Source organism: Vombatus ursinus, unplaced genomic scaffold, assembly GCF_900497805.2.
Source record: "Vombatus ursinus unplaced genomic scaffold, bare-nosed wombat genome assembly UNPS02014159.1, whole genome shotgun sequence".
In the NCBI taxonomy this organism is placed as follows: Eukaryota; Metazoa; Chordata; class Mammalia; order Diprotodontia; family Vombatidae; genus Vombatus; species Vombatus ursinus.
In genome coordinates, this window is record NW_020953937.1 from 504,078 (window position 1) to 531,673 (window position 27,596).

Here is a 27,596-nt window from a genome sequence, read left to right on the forward strand (position 1 = left end):
CCTCCTCACCCCTCTTCTCTTCCTCCTCTTCTTTCTGTTCCTCACCCCCTTCCCTAGGGAAGGAAGGAGGTGGGGGTTCTGTGCCCTGCATCCTGTGCCTTTGTCTTGGATCTGGGCAGTCCACTGAGGCCCCACAATGATGGAGAGCAGTGTATGCAGACTGGCCCGGTACCTGGAGGAGCTGACAGCTGAGCAGCTCAAGAGGTTCAAGCTGGCTTTGACAGCCTGGGGCCCCCAGGACTCTCAGTGGGCCCGGATCCCCTGGGGCCAGATAGAGAAGGCAGACCGCCCAGACCTGGCTGTGCTCCTGGTCACTCACCGTGGAGCTGGAGGCGCCTGGCAAGTGGCCCTTCAAGCCTGGGAGAAGATGGGCCTGAGGCAGCTGTGGGAGCTGGCGAGGAAGGATGCCCCACCCTCGGGTAAGGCCTGCTGGACTCTCAGGTCTGCCCTCCACCTTTTCCCTGGCAGCTTCGTTCACACCTTCACTCCTTAAAGGCTGACATGGGACAGAGCCCTGGGGGTGCTGGGGGGGAGCTGGGAGAGATAAGCAATGAATGCAGTAAGCTGACATTTAATAGGGAAAATTAGACACTCCCTCTCATAAGCCCAGACTGGGAAGGCAACGGTGTTATCTCAAAGATCTGGGAGACAGCGTGGTGGTGCAGGGAAGCACAGAGAAGGAGCCTGCCCAGTCCCCAAGAGTCAGTGGTGGGACAGAGCTTCCCGGAATCAGAAAGAGAGAGGCTGCCTCTGGGCTTGCCCTGCTGGACAATTGCCTTCTGTTGTGGGAGTGCTCCTGGGAGGAGGGAAGCCTGCAGGGCCAGAGTGCTTCTGGGAGGAGGGAAGCCTGCAGGACCAGAGTGTTTTTGGGAGGAGGGAAGCCTGCAGGGCTAAAGTGCTCCTGGGAGGAGGGAAGCCTGCAGGGCCAGAGTGCTCCTGGGAGGAGGGAAGCCTGTGGGGCCAGAGTGCTCCTGGGAGGAGGGAAACCTGTAGGGCCAGACTGTTCCTGGGAGGAGGGAAGCCTGTGGGGCTAGAGTGTTCCTGGGAGGAAGAAAGCTGCAGGGCCAGAGTGCTCCTGGGAGGAGGGAAGCCTGCAGGGCCAGAGTGCTCTCGGGAGGAGAGGACCCTGTGGGGCTAGAGTGCTCCTGGGAGGTGGGTGTCACAGGACAGCTGGGCACATGGCACCTGGAGGAGATTTGGGGTGGAGGGGGGATGTCATCTCCTTCCCCAAGGAGCCGGAGGATTGGGACTGGAGTGGCTTGGTCTGAGGCTTCTTCCAGAGGTCAGTCATCCGTGATGAGAGACATTTCTAGATTGGAACACAAGATCCTAGACAGGGCTAAAGGGCTAGGGGAGCGAGAAGAAGCAGTCACTCCGGTAGCTGAGCCTCGAAGGCAGGATTGGAACTCAGACCCATGACCTCAGATGGCTGTTATGTGTTGCCTTTAAGGAGAGGAAGGGAGCGCTGTCCTTAGGACCTATTCTGCTTGGCCCCCGGGTCAGCAGAGGGGCCTGGGCTGCCTTGGGGGTGGGGGTCCCCTCCCAGCAGAAGCCAGACGACCTCGGGACAGGAAGGTTTAGAGGGGACTCATCCTCTCTCAGGGAAGGCTTCCTTATCCCAGGACATTCCACCCCTGGGGCAAAGTCTGGCTCCCCTGGCCGTCCCAGGTTCACTGTGCTGGGCTGCCCCTCCTGGTGCCTTAGGGCTCCTCTCTGCAGATCTGCCATGCCTGGCTCCTCAGTGGCTGCTGCAGCTGGGAACGACAAGGAGATGAGTAGGGGAGCCTGACCTGGCAGAGCTGCCTGAGGGGTGCTCAGCAGGCCAGACCTCCCCTTGCTCCCATAGGCTGGGGAAGAAGGCTCTGCACAGGCTGGGTGCTAAGTTACTGAGGGGGAGGGGGAGTCAGCGGCTTTCAGCCCATCCCCTTCGAAAGGAGGAGAAAACTTGGCCCGGAACACTAGTGGACAAGAGGCAGATGGGGGAAAGAGAGGCGGCTGCTTGGGGAGAGTGAAGGAGGGGCGGGATTCCCTTGGGAGGGAGGAAGCAGGACCAGGGAGGAGCTGGCCCCTGTCCCGATGCAGAGAGGGACCTTGAAGGCACCCTGATGTATAGCGAAGGCCACCACAGCTCAGGGGTGTGGGGAGGACTTCCCTTAGTCGGTGTCCCACTGGATAGAGCCATAGGCCTGGAGTCAGGAAGTCCTGAGTTCAAATCCGACCTCAGATGCTTACCAGCTGTGTAACCTTGAGCAAGGTACTTCACCTCTGCTTGCCTCAGTTTCCTTATCTGTATAATGGAAATAATAGCAGCACCTGCAACTCAGAGCTGTTGTGAGGATCAAATGAAATGACATTTAGAGAAACCAAGCTCAGTGCCTGACACTGTACACGTTGTCCCATGGCCATGGAGGGGTCTCGGCTCTGGCGCTGGGGCCCTCTCCAGGACTCCAGCCAGCCAACCCTATGTCCTTTCTCTGTCCCAGATGTTGCTGAGGCCCAGGGTCTGGAGGTGTTGCTGGCTCCAGAGGAGGTGTCTACAAGGTTGGAAGGAAAGGCAGGTTGGTCCCAGCATTGGGAGGCTGGAGATGGCTTAGACAGGGTGGGGGTGGGGGATGGAGACGAGATTGGAAGACTTGGGATCGGGTCCAGATTGACGTCCCTAAATGCACACACTGCTCTCCCAGCCTGGCATTACCTATGACCTGGTACGGACAATTGCTAGGCTTTCTCCCCAGTTGGGGCCCAGCTCAGACCCCTGGGGCCCAGCTCCTCCTCAGCTCGGCCCCTCCCACCCGACCACACTGCTCTCTGGCCCAAGTCTGTCCCTCTGGTGAAACCTTCGGTCCAAACTGATCAGGGACTCAGAGGCAAGGCCTGGAGGGAGGGAGCAAACACTTGAGCCTCCTTCTTTCTGCCTCTTTTCTTCTTGGCAGTGGCCCACCAAGCTGGGCCTTGTCAAAGGATGGGGACTGAGAGCCTCCCCCTGGAGGGGAAGGAGCCGTTGGCAAAATTCTGCCTGCCGGACCAAGGCGAGGGGGATCAGGCTGTGGGCCCCGCTCCAGAGCCCTGCTAGCTGAAGTGGTCAGCCTGCCGTCCTGCCCACACCGCCGTCTGTGCTGCCCCTTCCTGTCCTTTGTTTCCTCCCTGTCTCCTTTGCTGGAGTATGAGCCAAGTCTTGGCCCCGGATGGTGGGGATCTCCCCAAGGCTCTCTCCTGGGCTCCCTTGGTAACCTCATCAACTGCTGAGGGTCGGATAACTGTGCCTGTACCTCCACAAAGTCTTCCTCTGATGCCTGTTGTGACATGGAGTTGACTCTGGGATCCTGAAGGGGTCTCTATGCTCACATTCAGAGCAGCTCTGGTCACCGAGGAGAGGCTCTGAGAGTGACCCCAGGGGCAGCCTGAGGACCCACTCAACTCCCAGTGGAGAGGCCCAGCAGTGCAGGCTGACCAGCGTCCTGGTGATGGCTGTGGCACTAGTCCTGGGCAGCTCTGTCGGCCTCTGGGGTGACAAAGGCAGAGGAAGGAGGGCGAGGAGACCAGGAATCACCCACAACTTCCTTTGTGCCTCCTCCCCTTGTACTCAAGGTGAAATCTGTGGGATGGTCACCAAGTGATCATATGTTGGAGCAGCTGAGCCCCTGACCCCGTGCTGAGCGCTAGGGACACAGAGACAAAAACTCAGTCCTGCCTTCACCCAAGACAGGTCCCTGGAGCTAAAGCCCTGGGGAGGGGGAGGGGGAGGGAGCTCCCCAAAGGGCCTCATGCACAGGCTAAGATTTGATCCGTGGCTTGATGGAAGCCAGGAAAGCCAGGAGGTGGGGGTGAGAGGGGAGAGTGTTCCCAGCATGGGAAGCAGCCAGGGAGAGGCTGGGGACGCTAGATCCAAGAATCCACGTGGACACTGACTGTGAGAAGACTGGAAAGGGAGGAGGAAGCAGGTGACAAAAGGCTTTGAAAGCCAAGCACAGCATTTTGTATTGGACCCTGGATGATAGGGAGTCAAGGAAGGTTATTGAGGAGGGGGGGTGACTTGGTCAGATCTGCATCTTAGGAAAATCACCTTAGTGGCTGAATGGAAGATGGACTGCAGGTGGGGGGAGGCAGGGAGGCAGGCAGGCAGACACCCCTCCCTGACAGTTATTGCAATAGTACGGGTGTGAGGGGAGGGGAGGGAGCTGTGTCAGAGGAGAGGAGAGGATACGGGTCAAGAATATAGAAGTGATAAGGTGACAGCAGATCACATGTGTGAGATCAGTAGGAGTGAGGAGTTCAGAACATGAGCCTCAGTTACTGGACGCACAGTGGTACCCTCAACAGAAATAGGGAGGTTTGGAAGATTCATGGATTTGGGGGGAAAAGTCACGGATTTTGTTTTGGACATAATGAGTTTGAGATTCCTACAGGATGTCTGGTTCAAGATGGCCAAAAGGCATATGGTGACATGAGCCTGGGCTAGATCCCATGGCTAGCAGATCGGAATGATGCTCTCAAAGGAGACTGAGGAGTCATCAGACAGGGAGCATCTGAGCCAGAAGAGATCAGCGTCATAAAGATCTGGAGAAAAAAAAAGAATGATCCACATGGTCAGGAAGGACGAGGATTGAGGAAAGGCCATTGCACTTGGCAACTAGGAGATTGTGATTAACTTCGGAGAGGATGGTTTCGATGGCAGGATGAGGTCAGGAGCCAAACTGCAGAGGGTTGAGAAATGAGTGATCAGAGAGCAAATGGTTTCTCAAGGAACTTAGCTGAGAAGGGCAAGAGAAAGCGAGGAGAGCCACAGGCATGGCTGGACCCGATGGAGGATGGGGGAGACATGGAGACAGCCAGCAGGCAGGGAGACACTGAGGATTGGGCAGAGGGGGGCGATGACAGAGGGGTGGTCTATTGGAGGAGATAGGGTGGAATGAGGTCACCCGGGCATGGGGAGGGGCTGGCCTTGGCAAGGAGAAGGGCCGCCTCTTCCTATGAGACAGCAGTGAAGGATGAGATAGTGGAGGGAGATGTCTGAGTGATGTGGGAAGAGGAGGAGGATGAGGAGTAGGATAAGGAAGAGCTCTTGGTGATTGACTTTAGGGACATACCAGGTCCTCAGCTGTGAGGTGGGAGGAGAGGGCTAGGGGAAGCTTGAGGACCCTCAGAATGACTTGGGAGTGAGAGAGCCGATGAATAGGGAGGTGTGGAAGGCTTGCCTGGCAGCATGGAGGGCCCAGTGGAGGTGGTGTCCAGAAATCTGTAGTGGGAGCCAGTCAGCACGAGTGTCCTGATTCTCAGCAGCCTGTGAGGAGGGTGAAGGCAGCCAGTGGTGGTGAAGGGGGGGGGTTTGGGGTGCTCTTAGATGCACAGAAGCACCCCAAGATCGTGGGAAAAAGCCCAAATCACAGCGCGGATCTGACTGAATGAATTCAACTCAGATCTTCTTCCAGCCAGAGAAAAAGTTTATTAAACATAAGCATATAGGCCAGACTCCAAAGGAACCCAAACATCAGTGATCTAAATAGGGTTCAAGGTGGTCAGGTGACGCTCACAAGAAAGAGCAGCGTGAGGCAGTCTAGAAAGCTGAGAGTCTGAGTAGGGGCTGGGGCTAAGGTGGTCAGGCCAGGTGACGCCCTTTACGGGCGGGCATGAGGTCTCATCCTCTGGGGGCATGAGAAATTCCCAGCTTCTGAGTGGGGGCTGGGGTGGATAGGCCATGTGATGCCCTTAGGATGGGCAGGCATGAGGGGTCTCAGCTTCTAAGCTTGAGAACAGCTCAGCCTCAGAATGGGGGAAAGGTGAGCCCATCCAGTTTGGAGTGACGGGAGGAGGGGTCCAAGGAGTGGCCAAGCAGTTTGGGGTGAGGGGAGGAGGGGTCTAGGGAGATCTGGATGGGGGTGGCCAGCAAGTTGGGGCGAAGGGAACGCTGGCGCCTAGCTAGGATTAAGGGTGGGAATGGCCAGGAAGGCAAAACAATGGGAAAACCAGTTGGTCCAGGTGAGAATTTCCGTTTGGAATGTCTGAGTGATTTGAACAGATGATGAGAATAGATAATGAAGGGAGCTGGGAGGGGAAGTTTGCTTTCAAAGGGAAATAAGGCAGTTTCTAAAACTTCAAGGGTTTCCTGGGACCAGTAAACAAAACCGAAGCCAGGTTCTTTTTGTCAGAGATAAGTGAGTCTGCAAGGAATCTAAAAGTTTTAAGGTTTTTCTGGGAATTGTAGGCAAACCTCTTCAGTGGGAGTGACCCACAGCACAATCCTGTCCAAAGCACGGCAGGGAATGGAGAGTTAGGGGCATTGGTCTAGGAGTGAGCAGTGCTTAGCAGCCCTCGGCTGAGTGCATCAGCGTTTGTGGGAAAGCCTGCAGACATGGCTAAGCCCATTGGCCACAGGGAGCTGAGTACCCGGCAGGCTTGAAGAGAGAAGACCGTTGGAGGCAGAGGAGAGCCTTGTGAACTGCCTCAGTGATGCATCCCCCAGGGCCCCCTGAGAGCAGTGATTGGTGGCAATATCTGTGTTTGGACATGGGAGGAGCGGGGAAGGCGACTTCCTGGCAATAGGCCTCAAGGGCACTTCTGGAGTCGCCCACCAAGCACCGGGTCATGTGGACCCCTTGTCACATGTGCTGTCTAAGCTCTAGCCCCCTCTCCCCTGGACTCTGCATGTACCGGTGGGAGAGCCGGTCCCAGGCTCTTGTACCACCTGCCTACAATTTCATTACGTGGGCTGACTGGTTAGTGTCATGGTCAGGGAAGCACGCTGATAGGGGCTCATGAGCTATAACCCTGGAAAAGCTCCCTCTCACCTCCTCGGGGGCTCTAGAAACTGGAGAATAGAAGCAGCCACTGCCCTTTGGGGATCCGGTCCTTTAGGACAAGTTGGAATTGAGGGAGACAGTAACTCCCAAGCATGGAGTATATAATAAACCGTTCCCATAGCAATGCAAGGTTTGCAAAGCACTTTACAAGTATTAGCTCATTTTGCCTCCACAATGACCCCCATTTTACAGATGAGTAAACCGAGGCAGACAGGTTCACTGACGTGTCCAGCTAGTAAGTGTCTGAGGCTGGATTTGAACTTAGATCTGTCTACTTCAACATCCAGCTGACTACATGATGAACCCTTTCTCAGAAAAAGAACGAGTGGGTTCCATCTATGTCAAGCACTAACTAGCCTCACAATGACACTGGCTTCCTTTTAAGAGACAACAAAAGACGTGATTTACATGGAAGTTATTCCCGAGTCAGCTGTCTGCGTCCAGTCAGGCCACTGATGCATCTGAGCTAAGGAAAAAAACAAAACCCCCAAGAAGAAGTGGACAGATGGGGTAGAGAGAGGAGCTGGGCCTATGGGTTCTTGGGGATAGAGGCCCCTGGTGAGCACCTTCTCTTCATCTTGGAGGCTGAAGGAGATTGTGATCTGCCAGGGTCATGGCACCAGTTTGGTCAGAGTCAGGACTTGAACCCAGGTCTTCCTAGCTCTGAGGCAGCTCTCTATCTCCACCATGTTACAGTGTGAGAGATTTGCCCCCCAATCATTTTATCAAGTTATTGAAAAACCAAGAATAAGCAGTGGACGACAAAAATTACGTAGATGCTGGCTAAGAATTTCATCCAGCAGTTAAATGTAGGCTCGTTGCCCACAAAAGGGAGACCAAGAGAGACCATGATTCATAAGTCTGTGTGTCCAGCCCTACCCTCTCTCCTGAGCTCCAGCCTCTCATCACCAACGGCCATCTGGCCATCTTGAACTGGATGGCCTGTAGGCATTTCAATTCACAAAGTCCAAAAGAATTCATTATCTTTCCCCCAAATCCTTGACTCTTCCCAACTTCCCTGTTGCTGTTGAGGGCACCATCATCCCCCTAGGCCCCCAGGCTCCCAATCTGTCATTGTAGATTCACCCCCCCACCCCCACTCCCCTTGTCTAATCTACTGCTGTCTTCTTGTTTCTCAAATCTGAAAGCTCTCCTGTTTGCCCCACCTCTCTTCTGACACTGCCCCCACCCTGGTGCAAGCTCTCATAAACTCAAGTCTGGATTATTGATTTTAACAGCTTGCTGGTGGTGGGAGGCTCTGCCTGCCTCAGTCTCTCCCCACTCTAGTCCATTCTCTAGCCACTAAATTGGTTTTCCTAAAGCGAAGGTCCGACCACTTCATCCCACTACTCAAATACCTTCCGGTGGCTCTTTATTGCCTCCAGAGTCAAATGCAAAATGCTGTTTGTCGCTCAAAGCCCTCCCTCATTTACCTCTGGGCCTTGGGCATTTTCTCAGGCTGTCTATCCCCCATGCCTCCTCCCCTTGGTCTCCCAGCTCCCCAGCTTCCTTCAGGACCCAGCTAAAATCCCACCTATTGCATCAAGCCTTTCCTGATCCCTCCTAATTCTTATATTAATTTAATAATGTGTATTATTTTATATTAATTTAATAAAAAGTTGTGGGTTCCTTGAGGGAGACCATGTTTTACCTTTCTTTGAATCCCTAGTTTCTGGTGCTTAATTAATGTTTATTGACTGTTTGACTTAATGACTGGACCACAGCTCTGAGAACAGTATTTTAATATGCCTGTTTTCCTGCTTTGCCCCTCCCCCAATGTGTCTTTTTTTGGGAGGGATCAACTTTGCCAATCTGTTAAGTAGGAGGCAGAATCAATTTGGAGCATCCCCCCCACATCCCTCCCCCCCACTCTCCCCCCCATGACTACAGATAGCTTCAGGGACTTCACTTTGCAGACTACTGGTTCATATCCTTTAACCATTTATCCATGGGGGAATGTCTCCCATTCTTATACATTTGAATCAGTTCCTTATCTTTCTTGGAAATGAGACCTTTATCAGAGAAATTTGCTACAAAAATTTTTCCTCAGTTAGTTTTTTCTCTTCTAATCTTAGTTGCATTGGTTTTGTTTGTGCAACATTTATTTTATATAACCAAAATTGTCCGTTTTATCTTTTGTGATCTCTATCCCTTGTTTGGTCAATCAATCAATCAATATTTATTAAGCACCTACTATGTGCCAGGAAGTGTGTTAAGTACTGGGGATATAAAAGAGGCCAAAGATAATCTCAGTCCTCAAGGAGTTTACAATCTAGTGGGAGAGACACCATGCAAACAAATATATACAAAGCAAGCTATTTATGGGATAAATAGGAAATAATTAACAGAGGGAAGGCATTAGAATTAAGAGGAGCTAGGGAAGTCTCCTGTAAAACATGGGATTTTAGTAGGGACTTAAAGGAAGCCAGGGTTATGAACTCTTCCCTCATGTCAAAGAAAAAAAAATATTAATATTGATAACATACACTTCAATTTAGGCTCGTCTGCCAGAAACAATTTAATTTAATTTAACTTTAATTATATCCAAGCTATGTCTAGCTTGAAGAGAAACGTCTCCCCAACCCTTCCTATGTGGCTGCCCTAAGACAATCTGAGGAAACATTTATTGCAATCCTGAACAAGAAACAGAACACAATGTATATAAATACAGTTTAGGTGAACTTGGAAGAATAGTTCAGTAGCCAGGTTGCCTTCCCACCGCTCCTGGAACCCTCCCCTAACTCCCCTTCAGAAGTAAGCCTAGGGGCCTCTTCCGTGGAGAAGAGCAGGTCTTACCATTGGGTCATTCCCAATGGGTGGAGGCAGAGATGACGACTAGACAAGGCCCATTCTAGTTTGGAAGAGGTTGGGTGCCACCGTTAACACATATCCCTAAGAAAGGCCTTTTTGTCCTCTACCCATCAGCCACCTTTCTTTTCCAAGGAGATACTCTAAAGGTTTTGGAAGGGGCTTTTTAGACCAGGGAAATATTATTTCTTAATATTTCTGGTATTTTGAAAGGAAGAGGTTTTAAATGAGCTTCCATACCTACACACCATTCAGAAAGATTCTTACTTGTCTCATTTGTTTCTGATGTACCCTTTGAGATCTAGGTTATCTATCCTATCGGGGTTCCCTTATGTTTGGGGAGGTGAATTAATTCAGGATCTGAATTAACCCAAGACCCCTTCCTTCTCAGTTAGCTCAAGAGTGACTCATTCTTCTGGTCTCTGAATCAGGTTACAAGGAAAAGTACCGGGAACGAGTGCAGAAGAAATTCCAGATCCTGGAGGAGAGAAATGCGCGCCTGGGTGAATGGGTCTACCTGAGTCACCACTACACGCGGCTGCTTCTGGTGAGGGGTCACGCCAGCCCTCGGAGCAGAGAGCAGGAGCTGCTGGCCTCTGGGGAGTTGCATGGGCACCTGCGGGAGGAGCGTGGAAGGCCCATTGAGCTCGAGGCTCTCTTTGATGCCGATACAGGGGAAGGAGGCAGCGCCCCGACCACCGTAGTGCTGCAGGGGGTAGCGGGTATTGGCAAGACCACCCTGGCCCGGAAGGTGCTGCTGGACTGGGCGTCAGGCACTTTCTACCCTGGCCAGTTTGACTATGCTTTGTACATCAACTGCCGGACTGTGGAGGTGGCGGCCTGGAGGAGCGTGGCAGAGCTGCTCTCAGGCTGGCTTGAGGGCACTGGCCCAGGTTCGGGGGTTGCCCCTGTGCCCACCATGCTGGCTCTGCCTGAGCGCCTGCTCTTTGTCCTTGATGGCTTCGATGAGCTTCTTTGGGGTGCTGAGGGGCAGGAAGATGGGGCCTGGGTCCCGACGGGGGAGAAGCAGCGGGTGGATGTCCATCTGAGGAGCCTGCTGGCAAAGAGGCTGCTCCCGGAGTGTTCCCTGCTCATCACCACACGGCCCGTAGCGCTGGAGAAGCTGCAGCCGCTGCTGGAAAAGCCTCGGGTGGCCGAGGTCCTGGGTTTCCGCGCTCCAGAGAGAAAGGCCTATTTCTACAAGTACTTCCCCGACGCGGGGCAGGCTGGGCGAGCCTGGGCCGCTGTGCAGGCCAATGAGGTCCTCTTCACCATGTGCTTTGTGCCGCTGGTGTGCTGGGCTGTGTGCACCGGGCTGCGGCAGCAGATTGAGAGGGGTGAGGCTCTGGCCCAGACTGCGCGGACCACCACCACCATCTACACGGCTTTCCTGTCCAGCCTCCTGCGTCCAGACCGGCACGGCCCGCCCAGAAGCCAGCCTGCTGGCCTCCGGGCCCTGTGCTCCTTGGCCGCCACTGGCCTGCGAGAGCAGAAGCTTTGGTTTCGAGAGCAGGACCTGGCCCGCCACGGGCTGGACGTGGCCACCGTCTCCACCTTCCTGCACATGGACCAGGTTCAGCACGAGGCGGAGTGCGAAGCCACCTATAGCTTCTTCCACTCTACTTTCCAGGAGTTCTTCGCTGCCCTGTTCCTGGTGCTGGAGCGTACTCAACGGCTCTTCGGTAGTCCTCGCCTGGGACAGCTGCTGAAGGGCACCTTCAGTTTGGAGGCCGATCTCCCCCTGACCGTCCGCTTCCTCTTTGGGCTTTCCAGCCGGGAGAGAGCCAGCACCCTGGAGAAGATGGTGGGAGCTCGCGTCCCCCGGGGGAGCCAGCGGGTCCTGCTCAAATGGATCCGGGCCCAGGCGGCCCAGTGCCCCGGGCGGGCAAAGACCCTGGAGCTGTTGTACTGTTTGTTTGAGACCCAAGAACCCGAGTTTGTCCAGCGCGCCATGGGCTGTTTCAGGGAAGTGAAGGTGAGAGTTCGCACCAGGATGGATGGCCTGGTGGCCGCCTTCTGCCTCCGGAGCTCCCGGAGCACCCTCACAGTGGAGCTGGATGGTCTGGGCTCAGGAGCCGCAGGCCTGGGCCTCCAAGAGAGGGACCTCACTGATCGAGAAACTGGGACCTATTCCCTAAAGGATGTGTGCAAAGATTTTTCCTCCGGGCTCTGGGTTCGAAGGAGTCTTTCTGAGCTGGGACTAGGGGAGGACGCCCTGGGGGATTCCGGAATGAGATGGCTATGTGAAGACCTCAAGCAGCCCACCTGCCCATTTCAGTCGCTCCGGTAAGGCCTGGCTGGCTTCTTTTCCTTCCCAGCAGTGGGGTGGAAGGGGTGGGGGGGGGGGGGGGTCGAAGCTTAGCCTCATGTGACCTTGGCCAGATCAATTCCCCTCTCTGACTCTCAGTTTCCTCATCTGAAAAAGTAGCTTTGGACTTGATGATTGTCTAAGTGCTTTCCAGCCCTGACATGCTTCATATGCCAAGGGTTGCCACGGTGGCCACCTTGTGGCCTTGGGTAAAGGGACTCCCTCCCTGGGCTGCATTCTGAAGTTCTGATACTCTGTGGTTCTATCTTTTGGGGCTAAGGGGCATCCCCTGGGAGGGCGTCATAAAACCAGGAAAGGGGCCCTTTCTCCCAGGGCTTCCCAGGGATACCCAGTGAGCCAGTGTCCAGAGTGAAAGGGAGGGAGCAAATCACTCAGCCATTCCTCTGGTCTTTGATGGACTTTTGCCTGGGGTAGGGGAGGGGTGTGTGGAGAAAGGCCCCCAACACAGCATTCTTGCAGGTTGCTGAACTGCTGGCTCACTTCAGATTTTGCTAAGAACCTCTCCTGTGCCCTTAGTACGAGTCAGACCCTGACAAGACTGGATCTGAGTTACAACCCCCTGGAAGACCAGGGAGCGGTATCACTCTTCAGGGTGCTGGAACATCCTAGCTGCAGGCTTCAGAGTCTGTGGTAAGAGCATCACCTCATGCAGCACGCTGCCTCTTTTTTTTTTGTCTTTTGCCCCATCTCTGCTTCTTCCGCCTCTTCCCTCCTGCATCACAGAAGGAGCTGTCCCTTCTGCTTTCCAGGACTCACTTTTTCTTGTACCCTGACTCCTCTCCTCTGGGAATAAAAAATGAGGTCAGAAGCTCCATCGTAGATGCTTAATAAATGTTGATTAATTGGTTGATCAATTGACAGTTGGGGAACCTAGGGTTCGCTGCTCCCACCTATACAAACTGAGAACATAGTAGGTGCTAAACAAATATTTGCTGATTGATTGATTGAAACAGAAGATTTTGTATTTGATCTGGAAGTGATAGGGAACCACTGGTGTTTATTGAGTAGGGGAGTGACATGGTCAGACCCACTCTTTAAGAAAATCACTTGGTGGCTGAGTAGAATATGGACTAGAGTGGAGAGAGACTTAAGGCAGGCAGACACCACTCCCCACCAGCTATTGTCATAGTCCATGTGTAAGGTGATGAGGGTCTGTACCAGGGTGGGGGCAGCATCAGAGGAGAGAAGGGGGCGTATTGGAGAGATGGTGCAGAGGTGAAATGGACCAGAGTTGCAGTAGAGGTGAAATGAACCAGAGATGCTGCAGAGGTGAAATGGACCAGAGATGCTGCAGAGGTGAAATTGACAGCTCATGGCACCATATTGGATCTGGGGGTGAGAGAAAGTGAGGAGTCCAGGGTGACTCTTAGGTTGGGAGCTTGAAGTATGGTGTTACCTCCACAGTAGTAGGGAAGGTAGGAAAAGGAGGAGACTTTAGGAGGAAAGATAAAACATCTGGCTTTGGGCATGTTGGGTTTAAGATGTCTATTGGACATTCAGTTGGAGATGTCTGGATGTGGAGAGATGTGAGGGACATCCTTCTTCCTCTTACATTTACTGAACTGTGTTATGCAAATGACCCCAAGATTGCTTCTGAGGAGACCCCAAGGAGGGAGCTGCCTGTTCCCCAGTAGCACCTGCTCTCAAGGGAGAAGACCAGTGCCCTCCTTTTTGGGCACTTTCCATGCAGGTTCTGTTAACTTTATTTCATAGATGAGGAAGAAGAAGGGACCAGTGTAAGTGGGTCTCTCAGCTTTGGGACTCAAACCCCTGGTCTGGGCTCCTTTGGCGCTGTATCCTTTGGCTGTACTTCCCAGCAGGGCCTTGGTACTGGACACATTCAGGCCTTCAATGGCAAGAAAGCTTTCTTCTATTCAGGAGTTCTTAAGACCACAACTCCTGCTGTGCAGAAATTGATAGCCACCTGAAATGGCATTGGAGTCATACCCAGAACCTGAGACACCCATGGCCTCAAAGGCCTCTGGCTTTCAGCCCAGTGGGGACCGGGCACATCCAAGAGTGGACTTTCCCTTGGCTTCCTGAGTCTGAAGAGGAGCTGTCCAGAAGCACTCAGGTGGCTCAATGGGCAGCTCACTCACCTGAGAGCGGGGAAAGAGCTGAATTCAAATCCTATCTCAGACAATTCCCAGCTATATAACCCTGGTCAGGTCTCTTTACTTATCTGTTTTCTCATCTGTAAAATGGGGGTGATAATGCTAGCGCTCATTTCCGGGGTTGTGAGGTCCAAATGAGATAATATGAGCAATGAGGTCGGTAGTCTTGAGAGTTCTGTTTAATTGTGGCAGTGGCTACTGCCGCTGAATGGTGAACGCTTGCTTGTTCCTCATTTCTTGTGTGTTTGTTCCCTAGTCTAAAGAAATGCCACCTCACCGAAGAGTCATGTGAGAGCCTTGGCTCTGTCCTGGGCATCAGCCAGACCCTGCAGTGGCTGGATCTGAGCTTTAATGCCTTGGGAGACCATGGCATGGGGCTGCTGTGTGGAGGCCTACGGCAGGCCAATTGCCAACTGCAGACACTCAGGTTAGTCTCCAGAAGCCTTTCCCTTGCCCAGGGCCCCCACCATGGGGTCCTATGTAGCATGGTAGCTTGTTGGCAGGTGGCATGGTAAGAGTGAGTTCCCCATCCCTAGAAGTATTCTGGTCCAGGCTGGAAGGTCCCTCTCCAGACTCCTGAGGTGGGGAACTTCTGCAGACAGCAGGAACCACGGTGGTTCCTTCCAGGTCTGAGCTGATAGACATGGGGACCTAGAGGCTGCAGCAGGTGGAGGATTTCCTTTCCCAGGAGGTCTTAGTTTCTTTGTCAAGTTGATTGATGATTTCTTTGGGCAAGGGGTACCCCCAGGGAACATGCTCTCTCCACCTGCTCTGTCCCTGAGGATCTTGGAGAGGGGGAGTCACTGGGTTGGGGTCCTCCAGCCAGGAGGACGTGGGCTTCCTGACCCAGAGGCTAGGGCTCTGACCACTGCTCCACACTATCTCTCACTCTAGCACTCTCCCATCCCAGCCCTGCTGGGTGGCTAGCGAGGTAGTGAAGGGTTATGAGAGAACTCTGTTGCCTTGGCCTCTGAGCTGGGGTGGGGAATGGAGAGGGCCCAGTCAGGAGCCCCCAGGGACCCCTGGCAGCTCCTTGTTTAGGTTGGGAAACTGCAGCCTCACTGGCCGAAGTTGCCTTGACCTGGCCTCGGTGCTTAGCCCGGGGCCCAAGCTGCTCTGGCTTCACCTGAGGAACAATGCCCTGGGAGACTCGGGCTTGCAGCGGCTGTGCCAAGGCCTCAGGGCCCCCCACTGCAGGCTGAGGAAACTCAAGTAAGATGAGCCCCGGCCCCAGCAGGGGCACACCTGGGAAGGGAGCTGGAGCCCATGTGACTGCCCATGGTGGGGGAGGGGGGAGGGCCTGGAGCCCATGTGACTGCCCATGGGAGGGGGGTGTAGATCTGGGAAGGGGCCCAAGCTGGTTTGCCAGGATCCGCAGGACTGGGAGCAGAAGCAGCCTCTGGCATGGTGCCTTGGAGTGGGAGTGGAGGACATCCAAGGCATTGGGGTCCCCACAGGCTGCTTGACACCTTGCCTGCCCCCCACTCTACCTGCCACCAGTCCTGCAGGAGGGCCAAATAGTCCTAAGACCATCACTCAGTGCATGGGGTGGGGGAGGGGGGCATCTCTCTGCCCTTCCCCTCCCCGCTCAGAACAAGAGCCCCTGGAACACAATGGTCCCCCCAGTGCTTGTGTGCCGCTCTCCCACAGCCTGGCCAACTGCCGCCTCACCCCTGCCTGCGGCCCCAGCATCTCCTCCATCCTGAGTGCTCCCAACAGCATCGAGGTCCTCCTCCTCAGTGGCAATGACTTGGAAGACATGGGGATTCAGAAACTGTGTCAGGGCCTGATTCACCCCAACTGTAAAGTGCAGGAGCTGAAGTAAGTGACCTCCATGCCCAGGGACAGATTCTGGGGAGGGAGTAGAGAGTTGTACAAGATAAAAGAGGTGGGACTGGGTAGCAGAGCACCTGAAACAGATCTGAGGGCCTGAGTGGACCACAAGATCAGTAAGAGGCAGCAGTGGCATTTGGTGGTGAAGAACTTCCATAGGTTGCCTTAGGCGGGACAGAAGCTTACTCAGTCTGTGTCACACTACACTCTTTGGTGACCTTGAACCCCTGAGAGGAGAGAGAGTGCACCTCTTTCGGAGGCAGCTCTAACGCTGAGGAAGTGTGCCCTGTTGCCATTGACAGCCTCTGAAGGACTTGAAGGCAGCTTTCATCTCCCCCTCACCCCCAACCCTCTCTTCCCCAGGCTGAGTGTGCCCAGTTTCTTCCCCTAATACTCATCTGATAAAGCCCTGAGGTCCCTTTTGTCCTAGCTGCCTTCCTCTGAACCCTGAGCCACTCATCAGTGGGGCTTGGTGGAAAGAGGGCTAAACTCAGAAGACCCGGGTATCAGACACTGACCCTAGGCAGGTCACTGCATGGCTCTGGGCCTCAGTGTCCCCATCTGCAAAATGGGGATCAGCCCTCCACTCATAAGGCCATGTCTGTGTAGGACTTTGCCATGTCCTGGTCGTGAGGACAGTTCTTTCCCTGCCCCCACGAGGTTCTGCCCCGTTCTTGGTGTTGGACGTTCTGAGGACTCTACAGACAGGCCACCCAGGGAGGGCCTTCAGTCTTGGATTGTATCGGTGTCCTAGGCTCCAACGGGAGGTGGCCCACCTTCAGTTACGATGACCAGATCCGGTGGTGTGACCCTATTAGCCTTCTTTTCTATGGCTCCATGAAGGGATGTCTCCTGTTTCAAAGGAATTCCATGAATCGTCTGCCTACACTGGGTCTTCAATGCTCTTCCTTGTTTTTGGTGAGGAAGGGTTCATCTTTCCAGAGATGCTAGAGGCTCCTGTCCTCTGGGCTTCATTGACATTGTAGGCTTTTGTTGGGACACTTTGCAAATTCTGCTGCAACCTGTGTTACAGTTCTGAGAGTGGTGGCCTAGACTGAGACGGCAGAGGAACTGATCACTTTCAGTGCTCTTTTCCTGTTTAGTTTAGATTTCAGGATGCCAGTGAGTCATTGGATTTATGCAGGCCCAGTTTGATCCTTGATGTGGCTTGTTTAGGGGAGGCAAAGGGTTGGTAGGTATCTCCTTCATCCCTGAGTCGATGTGTCTTTCCGTGGTGGGTGTTCAGAATTTTACTCTTCCTTGGTTGTGCCAAAGATTTTCTGATGCCATGAGGTAGAGTAGCTGTTTCTGGCTTGGCCTGTAGATGTCCATGCCATCCCTGAACCTTCAGGACTTTATAGGACAGGTTGATGTGCTGTACTCAGTTCTATTCACCTGTGGTGACTATGGATTTGGTGCTGAGCAAAATGACCCTAGTCTCCATCCCTCCCTCCCCTCTCCCCTCTCTCCTCTGTCTGTCTGCCTGTCTTTGTCTCTTGGTCTATCTCCCCCAATTCCCTTTCTCTCTCTCTCTCCTCTCTCTGTCTGTCGGTCGGTCTGTCTGTCTCCTCTCCTCCTTCCTCTGTCTCCCTCTTTCTGTCTTTCTCTGTGTCTCCTAATTTCTTCATTTCTCAGGCCCCTTCAGGACAGTTTGTGAGCAAAGACGAATTGCTTATTTTGTATTTTGTGCTCTGCTGACTCCTGTCATTCTAACCTTTTGGCTTTTCCTCCAGAAGGCCGAGGATTGGCATTTCAGGGGATTTGATCTGGTGTGTCATGCCTTCCTGTGGTATTCGAGTACCATGGGGCACCCCACCCTCTGTTGATGAATAGGGACAGCTTGCAGGCCCACACCACCCTATTTCAGTCAGTCAGCCCCCTCTTTATCAAGGGCTTACTATGTGCCAGGCACTGTCCCAAGTGCTAGGTACAAAAGCAAAAAAACAAACCCAACCATAGTCCCTGCCCTGAGGAGCTCACAGTCTATGGGGGAGACAATAGGTAAATACCAAGGTACATAGGATATATGTTAAGATGTGATTTTAGCTGAGTCTACAAGGAAATCTGGGAAACCAAGAGGTGGTGAGGGGAAGGGATGGAGGCAGCCAGTGGGGAGATGGAGTGCACTACATGAAGAAGAAGGAGAGCACGTCCAGGGGAATGAGGTGTAAGAAGCCTGGAAAGGGAGAAGGGATTAGGTTTGAAGAGCATTGAATGCCAAGCAGAGTATTTTGTATTGGATCCTGGAGGCCATGGGGAGCCACTGGAGTTTATTGAGTGGAGGGGGGTGTGTGTGTGACATGATCAGACCTGCATTTTAGGAAAATCCCTTTGGTGACTGGAAGAGGATTGGAATGGGGAGGGGCCTGAAGCAGATAAACTCCTCCCCTTCCCCCAGCAGCTATTGTAATAATCCAGGTGTGAGATGATAAGGCCTACACCAGGGTGGGGCAGTGTCAGAGGGGAGAAGGGGGGCTGTTAGAGAGATGCTGCTGAGGTGAAATGGGCCAGAGATGGAGTGGAGGTGAAATGGACCAGAGATGTGGCAGAGGTGAAATGGACCAGAGATGTGGCAGAAGTGAAATTGACCAGAGGTGCTGCAGAGGTGAAATGGATCAGAGATGCTGCAGAGGTGAAATGGATCAGAGATGCTGCAGAGGTGAAATGGATCAGAGATACTGCAGAGGTGAAATCGACAGGTCTTGGCACCATATTGGATCTGGGGGGTGAGAGAGTGAAGAGTCCAAGATGGCTCCTAGGTTGGGAGCCTGAAGACCTGGGAGGATGGGCGTGCCCTCCACAGTAATAGGGAAAATAGGAGGAGGGAGGGTTTGGGGGAGAGATGAGTTATATTTTGGACATAGTGAGTTTAAGATATCTATTGGACATCACTCAGTTCTAGATTTGAGCCCAGTTCTCATTCAAAGCTTAATTAGCATCCTTGCTGCCTCTAGGCATGTTTCATGCACACATTTGCTGGTACAAGTGAATAATTTTATAATTTTATTTGCTTTTTTTGGTGGTGGTGGTGGTGGTTTAGGACTGTGATTTGCTAAGTACGTATGGAGACCTCCCATATGATGGGCCCTGGGGAAAGTCTATGTTGCTTCTAAAAACTTTCGCCTTCATATTTCAATGTCTAGGCCTTTTAGCCCCTGTTAGGCTTTGAAGACTTTGAAGTCTCCCTTCCCCTCCATCCCAAATGAGTAGAAAGAAGAGAAGTGCTGTTATCATCCCCATATTACAGAGAGGGGGTTGCTCTGGGGCCCAGAGGTTATGACTGGCTAGGAAAGGATTTGAAGTCAGGTGCTCTTGTCTCCCAGCCTGGCACTCCAGTCACTGCTCCAGCCCCTACCCTCTTCTTAGGGTCCAATGGCTTCGCCAAGAGAAGAAACCTGATGGCCCAAGATGGGGCAAGCAGACAAGAATCTGTTCTCCTGGCACTGGGATGGGAAGGCACTAGGGTTGGGGCATTTAGCAGAGACCTTGGGGCTGGGAAGGAGTCTGAGGATGCTTCACATTCATTTCAAAACCTTAGGCAGGTCTTCTCTGGGTGTCCCCAGTAACCTCCTCCAGGACAGGAGGCCCCTTCCACTTCTGCTCTGTCCAGTGGTTGGACATTCTCTCTCTCCCCCCGACTTGCCCCTTAAGCCCTCCCTTCCCCTGGGTCGCCATCCATCTCACCCATCTTTCCCCCCAGCTACCTCCCCCCCCCATGTCTCCCCCTTCATCCCCACCTGGTCTCCCAGCTCTGCCCCCAGTAGCCTCTCCCCTTCCCCCTGCAGGGTCCAGATGTGCGGGCTCACCTGGCTGGGCTGTGAGGCCCTGGCCTCAGTGCTGCGCGGCTGCCCCAGTCTGAGGCGGCTGGACCTCAGTGACAGCTCCCTGGGGGAGGAAGGCCCGAAGTGGCTTTGCAGGGGCCTGAGGCAGCCCAGTTGTCGGTTGCAGAGACTCAGGTGGGTGTGGCCAAGGCAGCCTGCTGGGGTGGGGACAGGGCCTTTGGGAAGGCAGTGCAGGGGGCGCCCAGTGGGGAGTCCAAAGTCCTGGGTCTGCAGCCTCAAGGCTGCCCCTCTGAGGCTGACTCTGAATCTCTACAGGTTATTCAGGTGTGTCCTGAGCGAGGCAGCCAGGGCTGAGCTGGCAGCTGTGGCCAGAGCCAAGCCTGGCCTGGAGATCTCCTACCAGAGTAACAGTTGGACTGGGTTGCACCACGTGGAGTGCTGAGTGCTGAGCCTCTTCTGATGGGGGCTGAGCAGAAGGAGCAGGAGGGAATGGCGGGTCCTTGGTCCTTCCGCTCTCCTCCCTTAGGGCCAATGGGTTTCGGGTTTCCCAGGCGACTCCCGTTTTCATTCTGGACTCATCTTGTTTGGCTCCCCTGGGACTGGATCTCAAGCCCCTGGCTGTCTTTTTTGTTGTATGTTCTCCATCCCTCTACAGGAGCTGTGGCTCCCTATTGCCTCCAGGATGAGCACAATTGCAAGTGCAGATGGAGGTGAGCATTAGAACTCCAGAGGCATAGACCTAGGACAGGTCTACGCACTGCCCAGCTCCAAGGTGGAAGAGGCTGGCCCCACAGAAGAGATGGGAGGAGCCATACAGCCCTGCTTCTTAGCAGAGGTGGCGGCCCACAGGGGTGACACCAGATTTTTTTTTTCAATCGTTGGTCAGTTTGCTGAAATTTTTTTTCCTGCTTTTAAAAATTCTTTCTAATAAGGAGTGGTTTTTCTGGGAGGGGCAGAGTGGAAAATACAGGTGATACAAAGACAACACGGCTATAAAATTTGTTTTTTGTAAACAGGTCTAGAGCTTGGGCTGCCCCAGTTTTTCACCTCAGAGATCTCTCCCAAGTAGGTGAAGTGGGTGAAGGGAAGGCAGGATCAGCCTCCAGGCATGGCCATGGCCTCTGCACAGCCCCATTCCTGGCCCACCTGAGTCTGAAAGCTGCTGTGCCCCAACGTCTTATCTGGAAAATAAGCCACTTTTTATGTATTCCCTTACTTGGGTCTCACAAGAAGCCTGTGAGTTGGGTCCTAAAAGAGGAAACCGAGGCACAGAGAAGGCAGGGTGGGGCATGCCAGCTCTGTGGGCCTCCCTCTACCTGGAAAGTGGATGGGCCAGTCAGTCTACAAGCATCCTTCCCAGCTCATTAGGGAGCTTTCTTCTTCCTTCCACAAATTGCCAAGCGGAGAGGCAGAGGTGGGAGTCCTCAGGAGCTCCTTGGGATTTCTGGTGGCAGAGCACAGGGTGGGGTGGAGTAGGGACCTAGGCCTCAACCTCAGAACTCAGCTTCATTCCCAGTCCCCAGAGCCCCTGCGGGGCAGAGCCTGCTTGGTGGGAGCAGAGACTGGGAGAAGCAGCCTCCAACCCCAGTGCTGGGCCAGCCACTAAGGAAGGCAGGCATCTCTCCCTGGCACTGCCCATCCCCCCAGCCCCTGCCCCCAGACATCCTTACTCCTCCTAAGGGTGGCATTGCCCGTCTGGGAGATGTGTCCAGGTCACTTTCTGACCCGTGGGCCCAGTAACTTTGTGCTGGAGGACTTCATTCATTCAGCTGTGACCCTGCCCTCGTGGGGCCCTGCACACAGTAGGGGCCTAGTCACAGCCCCCACTAGCTGTGGAAAATGAGGGCTGTTGGCTCCATGACTGTTCAGGTCTCTTTCTTGCTCTCAACGTTTGATTCTGACCCACCATTACATCCTATTCCTTAACCCTGCTTCAAGTGGGGGGGGGGGGGCGACCTATGCGTATTTCCAGTGATGGCCCAGATGCAGAGGCAGGGGAGGGAGCTGAGGGGAAACAGGCGGACAGCTGCAGGGTGCCACCAGGATTCTTGGGGTGGAAGTCTTGCTGGCCTGCAGCCTGGAGCAGGTCTGCCGAAGATGATGCCCAAGGAGAAGGCTGGGACCTGGAGAGGTGGTCCGTCATGGCAGCATTGATGAGATTAGAGGCCCTGCTGAGGACTGACAGGAGGTGGGAGTGTACAAGAGCCTGTGTGTGGAGGGAGGTGTCCAGTGAGGGAGATTCCAGGGCAGGGGCCTTTCCTGGAAAGCATCTGAGAGGCATCTCCCCGTGGCCCACACCCCGCAGAGCTTCCAGGGGCCCCAGGGCTTGGGACTGCCCCCTAATGACTGATGGGCCATGCTCTTGTCAAAGAGATCTGGGCCTCACCTCTCAGTGCAGAGGTGAGAATTGGGAAGGGGAATGCTCATGTGGCAACCCCAGAATTCATGCCCACCTTTTGGGCTGCAGTGTACAAATCCCCGGGATGGCAGTTCAACCTTGGGGATCTGACAAGTACTCTTTGGGAAAAAGGCAGCTGTGGGTCAGCAGATAGAGCTCTGGATCCGGAGTCAGGAAGACCTGAGTTCAAATCCAGCCTCAGATACTTGCTAGTATAGCACCCTGGGTAAGTCACTTCACCTCTGTCTGCCTCAGTTTCCTCATCTGTAAAATGGCAATAATAATAGCATCTGCTGCCCAGGGCTGTCGTAAGGATCTAATGACATCTTTGTAAAAGCTCTTTCCTAGCCTGGCACATAGTAGGCACTTGATAAATGCTCATTCCTACAGCTGCCTTGGAGAGCAGGGGAGAGGCTAATGGATATTTGGGAGTTTTTTATGTTTCTGTATCTGGTTATAGGCTCTTGGGAGTTCCATACTCCCACATATTCTGTGGTCCTCTGAGGAAAGGCTGTCCTATACCTGATTTGCATTTGCTAATGTTAGTGTTTGTACAGGAACTGGAGGCTTTGTCAAGTGTCCTGGAGGAGCTCCAGGTGTGGACAATAAGCCAAATAAAGAGATAAGGAATCCTTCTGGTGTCAGCTCCCAGAGTCAGACTCGGTTTAAGGGAGCCCAGAATGTTTGGGAGTGTCCTGGGCCATGGATTAAAGAATTGTCGTGTGGGAGAAGACTAGCCGCTGGTGGAATTGAGAAAGGCAGGGCTTGAGTTGAGCCTTGAAGGAGATGGAGGGACTGCAGGTCAGGGGTAGAGGTGGGTGGGTGGCTGGTCCTAAGTCATGCCTGTGCTAGAAAGCCTGAAGGGGACTTTGGATCATCTCAAGCCTTGTGCGCCACCTGGTGGCGAGTCCAAAGACTGCATGCTCAGCTACATGCCACCTCACCTCCTCATGGGAACTTGGCGATGATGGAATAGTGTGGCCCATGAGTGGCTCCCAAAGAACCGCGCTCATCCTTCAAGGCTTTGATCCCCCCAGCGCCATTCCACAGAAAGTGCTACATAAGTGTTGATTGTTGGATACGTGCAAATTGTGTTCATGTGCATGGTAACATCCCGAGAACACATTGAGAGATGTATGATAAGAAAGACAGTCACAGTGCCCCTGACTTGTTGGGTGGCTCAGGTCGGCTCAATTGTCAGAGCCGTCTTCCCCCTCCAGGTTCTGAGAGCAAGTAGTAGCAGCAGCAGCAGTGGCAGCAGTAGCATTAATGGTAGTGGTAGTAATAGCAGTAGTAGTAATAGTAATAGTAGTATCAGTAGCAGCAGTATAAAATATGTTTTAAATGGCTGGAGTTTATACAGCATTTTAAGGTTTGAAAAGCACTTTACAATTCTTATCTCATCTGATCTTCACAACAACTCTGGCAGATAGGGGTTATTATTATCCCCATTTTATAGGAGAGGCAGGCAGAGGTGAAGGGGCTAGCCCAAGGTCACACAGCTAGGGAGTGCCTGAGGCGGTTCTGGAACTCAGGTCTTCCTGACCCAGGCCTTAGGCTCTGGAAATATAAATAACAAGGAAGCTGCTTGAACTCTAGGAAGGAAGGACATTGGGAAGTGCGCCAGGCTCTGGGCCGCCCTTCCTGCCTCCTGCCCGGCAGCACTTTGGGGTCCTTTTGTCTTTCTCCAGCCCGTGACAGTGGCAAGGGGGCAGAGAACCAGCCAGTTAAAGGACCCCAGCTTCCTGCTCTGTCTCTGGCTTCTCTTCCCCATTGTGAGGAGTAGTGGGCGAGGGCTGACCTCTCTCTAAGTCAGCATCCTGGCAACTGCCCCCTTACCCCCAGTGGGGAGTGGGAACTCAAGTAGGTAGGAAGGTCCCTGAAGGACATGTCCGGGCTGGGAGGTGACCTTGTGAGCTCTCGGGTCTGAAGTTCTGGGCCTCCCTGGTGTGGAGGCCTCAGCACCTACTATCCTTGTGCCAGGTGAGGATGACCGGCTCGGCCTCGTCCTGCTGGCAGGGTTGTTTGGACAGTGCAGAGCCAAGGTGAAATGGTCCTGAGGACTGCTTCACGCTCCCTTGAGATCTGATCGTCCTCTTCAAAGCCAGTTGTAACTGCTTCTAAGGGACTGAGTCACGTTATGAATTGTTCCATTAATGCGCTTAGCCTGGCCCATGGTAAATACTTCCTGAAGGTGGGTTCCCTTCCCCTTCTTCCCCCATTCATATTCTGAGTTCCCAGCAGCTGGAGAGGCTCTCTACTCCACCCCTGCCCCACCCACCTGGGCTAAGTGGACCTAGGGCTCTGGGAGGAAGCTCCTCTGTCATGGGATGACTGCCTTGAAAACTTCCCAGGCTGGATCCCCGCCTCCATTTAACTGGTTTACACAGAGAAAGACTTTTGAGTCCCTTGGACTGCAAGATCAAATCAGTTAATAAAGACCTTAATTCAGCTATTCACTGGAAGGTCAAATACTGAAGCTGGAACTTAAATACTTTGGCCACATAATGAGAAGACCGCACTCGTTGGAAAAGAGCCTGACGTCGGGAAAGATGGAAGGCAGATGGGCATACGGGGCAGGAGGACAGAGGCTGAGATGGATGGATGGTGTCATAGAAGCAATGCACACAAGCTTAGACAGACGGTGAAAGACAGTGGATAGATGGGCCTGGTGTGCTGTAGTCCTTGAGGTCACCCAGAGTGGATCGCAATGGAACCACCCAGAGGAAATGAAACCCCGAGGTTGTCCTCAGGCAATTTCCATTCTAAGGACTCTACTCCTGCACCGCTGAGGTGTGGCCCTGGAGGGGAGATGGGTGGGTGGATGAGTTGGGGCTGGAGGTGGGTCTACTATAAATTAAGTAGACCAGACCCACCCCCCGATCCCTGCCAGCTTCCGTGTTCCTGCCTGGGTGAGTCCAATCTGCCAGAGAGCCTGGCTCTTCTCTGGATGGATGTCTGAGCCGGGTGCCTGCCCCCCTTCCACCCGGGTCACTTGAGCATCTTAGCTCTGGGCCAGGGCCCCTGCCTGGGGAGTAGGCTAGGAGGACTGGGACCCACGTGGGGCTAGAACCCTTCCTTTCCCTTCCCTCCATCTGGGCCGGCTGAGGCCTGGCCTGTCATATTTCTTCCTCCCTGACGACCTGTCTACCTGCCTGAGTCCTGCCCTCTGGCCCTGCTAGGCCCCGAGTCAGGACTGGCTAGAAGGGACCCAGACTCTTGCACAGCCCAACCCACCCCTGTTTCATGGAGAAGGCCCAGATCGGGAAAAGGAGTTGCCCAGGGGTTAGCCAGCCACAGTCTCCCGGTCAGTGAGGTGCTGAGCTGGGACCGGGGGTCTCCACGGATCTTTCCACTCTGGTTAGCAGAGCAAGAGAATAGCAGTAATAGTAGCAGAAGCAGTAGTAGAAGTAGCAGTCCAGAGATCTGCATCAACCCTTGTTCCAAAGCTCTGAGATTAGGCAACTGCTACAGTCATAGATCAACAAGCACTTATTAGGCACCTACTGTGTGCCATGGAATGGAGCTGAGCACTGGGTTACAAAAGAACTGCAAATACAGGGTCCTGTTCTCTAGGAGTTTGGTCTAATGGGGGAGAGAAAATGCCAACTGCTATGTACAAGCAGGCTCCACTGGACAGGATTAACTGGAGATGGGGGCCCCTAGAAAAGGCGTCTTAGAGAAGGTGGGGCTCGGGCTGGGGCAGACAAGGGACAACATTCTGGCCTGGGGGAGGGACTGCCAGAAAGAATGCCAGGGGCTGCGAGATGGACACAGCCAGCAGGCCAGTGTGCCTGGAGAAGAGCAGGTGGTGAGGAGACTGCAAAGCTGAGGGTGGCTGGGCACTGGTGAGGAAGGGCTCTGAACGCCAAGCAGAGGGATTCACACTGGGTCTTGAGACAATAGGGAGCCACCAGAGGTTATTGGGGGGGGGAGTGACTGCTAGATTGGGAGCCTGAAGAACCGAAGGATGGAGGATGGGGGCACCCTCTAGTAATAGGGAAGGTAGAGGAGTGCGGAGGGTTTAAGGGGAAAGAGAAGTTCTGTTTTGGACACTTTGACTGTAAGCATCCAGTTGGAGATGTCTGAAAGGCTGTTGGAGATAGGAGACTAGATCAACAGAGAGGCCACCACAGACAGCCCTGCTATGTATCCACCCATCCTCTCTTCCTTCCCTCCATCCTTCTTTCCTTCTTTCCATCCATCTATTCATCCATCTTTTCATCTATCCATCCATCCTTCCTTCCAACCATCTATCCAACCATCCTCCCTTCCTTCCTTCCATCCTTCCCTCCATCTTCCTTTCCATCCTTCCCTTCATCCTTCCTTCCATCCCTCCTTCCTTCTTTCCATCTATCCATCCATCTTTCCGTCTATCCAACCATCCTTCCTTCTTCCTTCTATCCATCCATCCATCCTCCCTTCCATCCTTCTCGCTATCCTCCCCTCCATCCATCTATCCCCTCCATCCTTCTATCCTTCCTTCCATTCTTCCATCCTTCCTTCTATCCTTCCTTACTTCCATCCATCCAACCTCCCTTCCATCCTTCTCTCTATCTTCCTTCCATCCTTCTCTCTATCCTTCCCTCCATCCTTCTATCCTTCCTTTCATCCTTCCATCCTTCCTTCTATCCTTCCTTACTTCCATCCATCCATCCTCCCCTCCATCCATCTATCCTCCCTTCCATCCTTCTCTCCATCCTCCCCTCCATCCATCCATCCATCCATCCTCCCTTACATCCTTCTCTCCATCCTCCCCTCCATCCTTCCGTTCTTCCCTCCTTCCATCTATCTCTGGGCTCAGCTCAATCATAGTCTCACATCATCCTTCTTGACCCCTCCCTCTCCCCCAAAGCCATTCTGCTGCCGAGCTCAGCCCTTCCTCAGACAGCTGGACACCCCTCTCTTCTCACAGAAGCCATGGACATCGCTCTAGTGATACGCTCCTTGGAGAAGGAGCTCTTCTGCCCTGTCTGCTGTAACTACTTCCAGGACCCTGTCACCGGCCCCTGCGGCAACACCTGGTGCCGGGCCTGCTTCCCTGGGGGAGCTCCCAAGGAACTCCGAACCAGCCTGTGCCTGGACAGAGTGGGGACGCTGCTGAGACAGCTGCAGCACCTCCAGCCCAGTGAGCTCGCCCAGGACCACTGCGCCCAGCACTCGGAGCCCTTCACCCTCTTCTGCTGTCAGCACCGGGAGCCTGTGTGCGAAGTGTGCAAACACTCCCTCGAACACGTGGAGCACCACATGGTCCCCTTGGCCTCCAGGGCCCCCGGAAGTGAGTGAGCCTGAGGTGGGGGGGGCGGTGTGGCTTTGGGCCTCCCTGCCTTTGCCCACCGCAGGGGAGAGGGCAGTGGGGGATGGGAGATGCACCGCACTGTGGTAGGCCGTTGGCCCTGTGTTTGCTCTCCTGCTGAGCTCCCCATGTCTCCCAACAGAGTGTCGCCCCTGAAGCAGCTCCCAGCACCAGACCCAGGCCTGAAGGAGGCATGGATGGATGGATGGATGGACAGAGCTCTGTATTTGACACCTAAT

General features: G+C 53.9%; 1 protein-coding gene across 7 annotated transcripts; it reads left to right on the forward strand.

The window, feature by feature from the left end:
• On the forward strand, window positions 1-27,596 carry LOC114040907 (NACHT, LRR and PYD domains-containing protein 12-like). 7 transcript variants are annotated; one of them, XR_003568854.1, is made up of 9 exons: window positions 1-419; window positions 2,484-2,558; window positions 10,037-11,891; window positions 12,394-12,564; window positions 14,305-14,475; window positions 15,090-15,260; window positions 15,699-15,869; window positions 26,977-27,339; window positions 27,500-27,596. XR_003568854.1 is itself a non-coding variant. In XM_027859125.1 (9 exons), the coding sequence occupies exons 1-9, from the start codon at window positions 137-139 to the stop codon at window positions 20,103-20,105; spliced, it is 3,195 nt and encodes a 1,064-aa protein (XP_027714926.1). In that variant the 5' UTR covers window positions 1-136; the 3' UTR covers window positions 20,106-20,648. The 7 variants fall into 7 exon arrangements, 6 of the variants coding, with proteins under 6 accessions (XP_027714926.1, XP_027714928.1, XP_027714929.1 ...); XM_027859125.1 differs by lacking the exons at window positions 26,977-27,339; window positions 27,500-27,596 and adding exons at window positions 19,667-19,837; window positions 19,979-20,648; XM_027859127.1 differs by lacking the exons at window positions 26,977-27,339; window positions 27,500-27,596 and adding exons at window positions 19,667-19,837; window positions 19,979-20,648 and having other exon boundaries at window positions 15,147-15,260.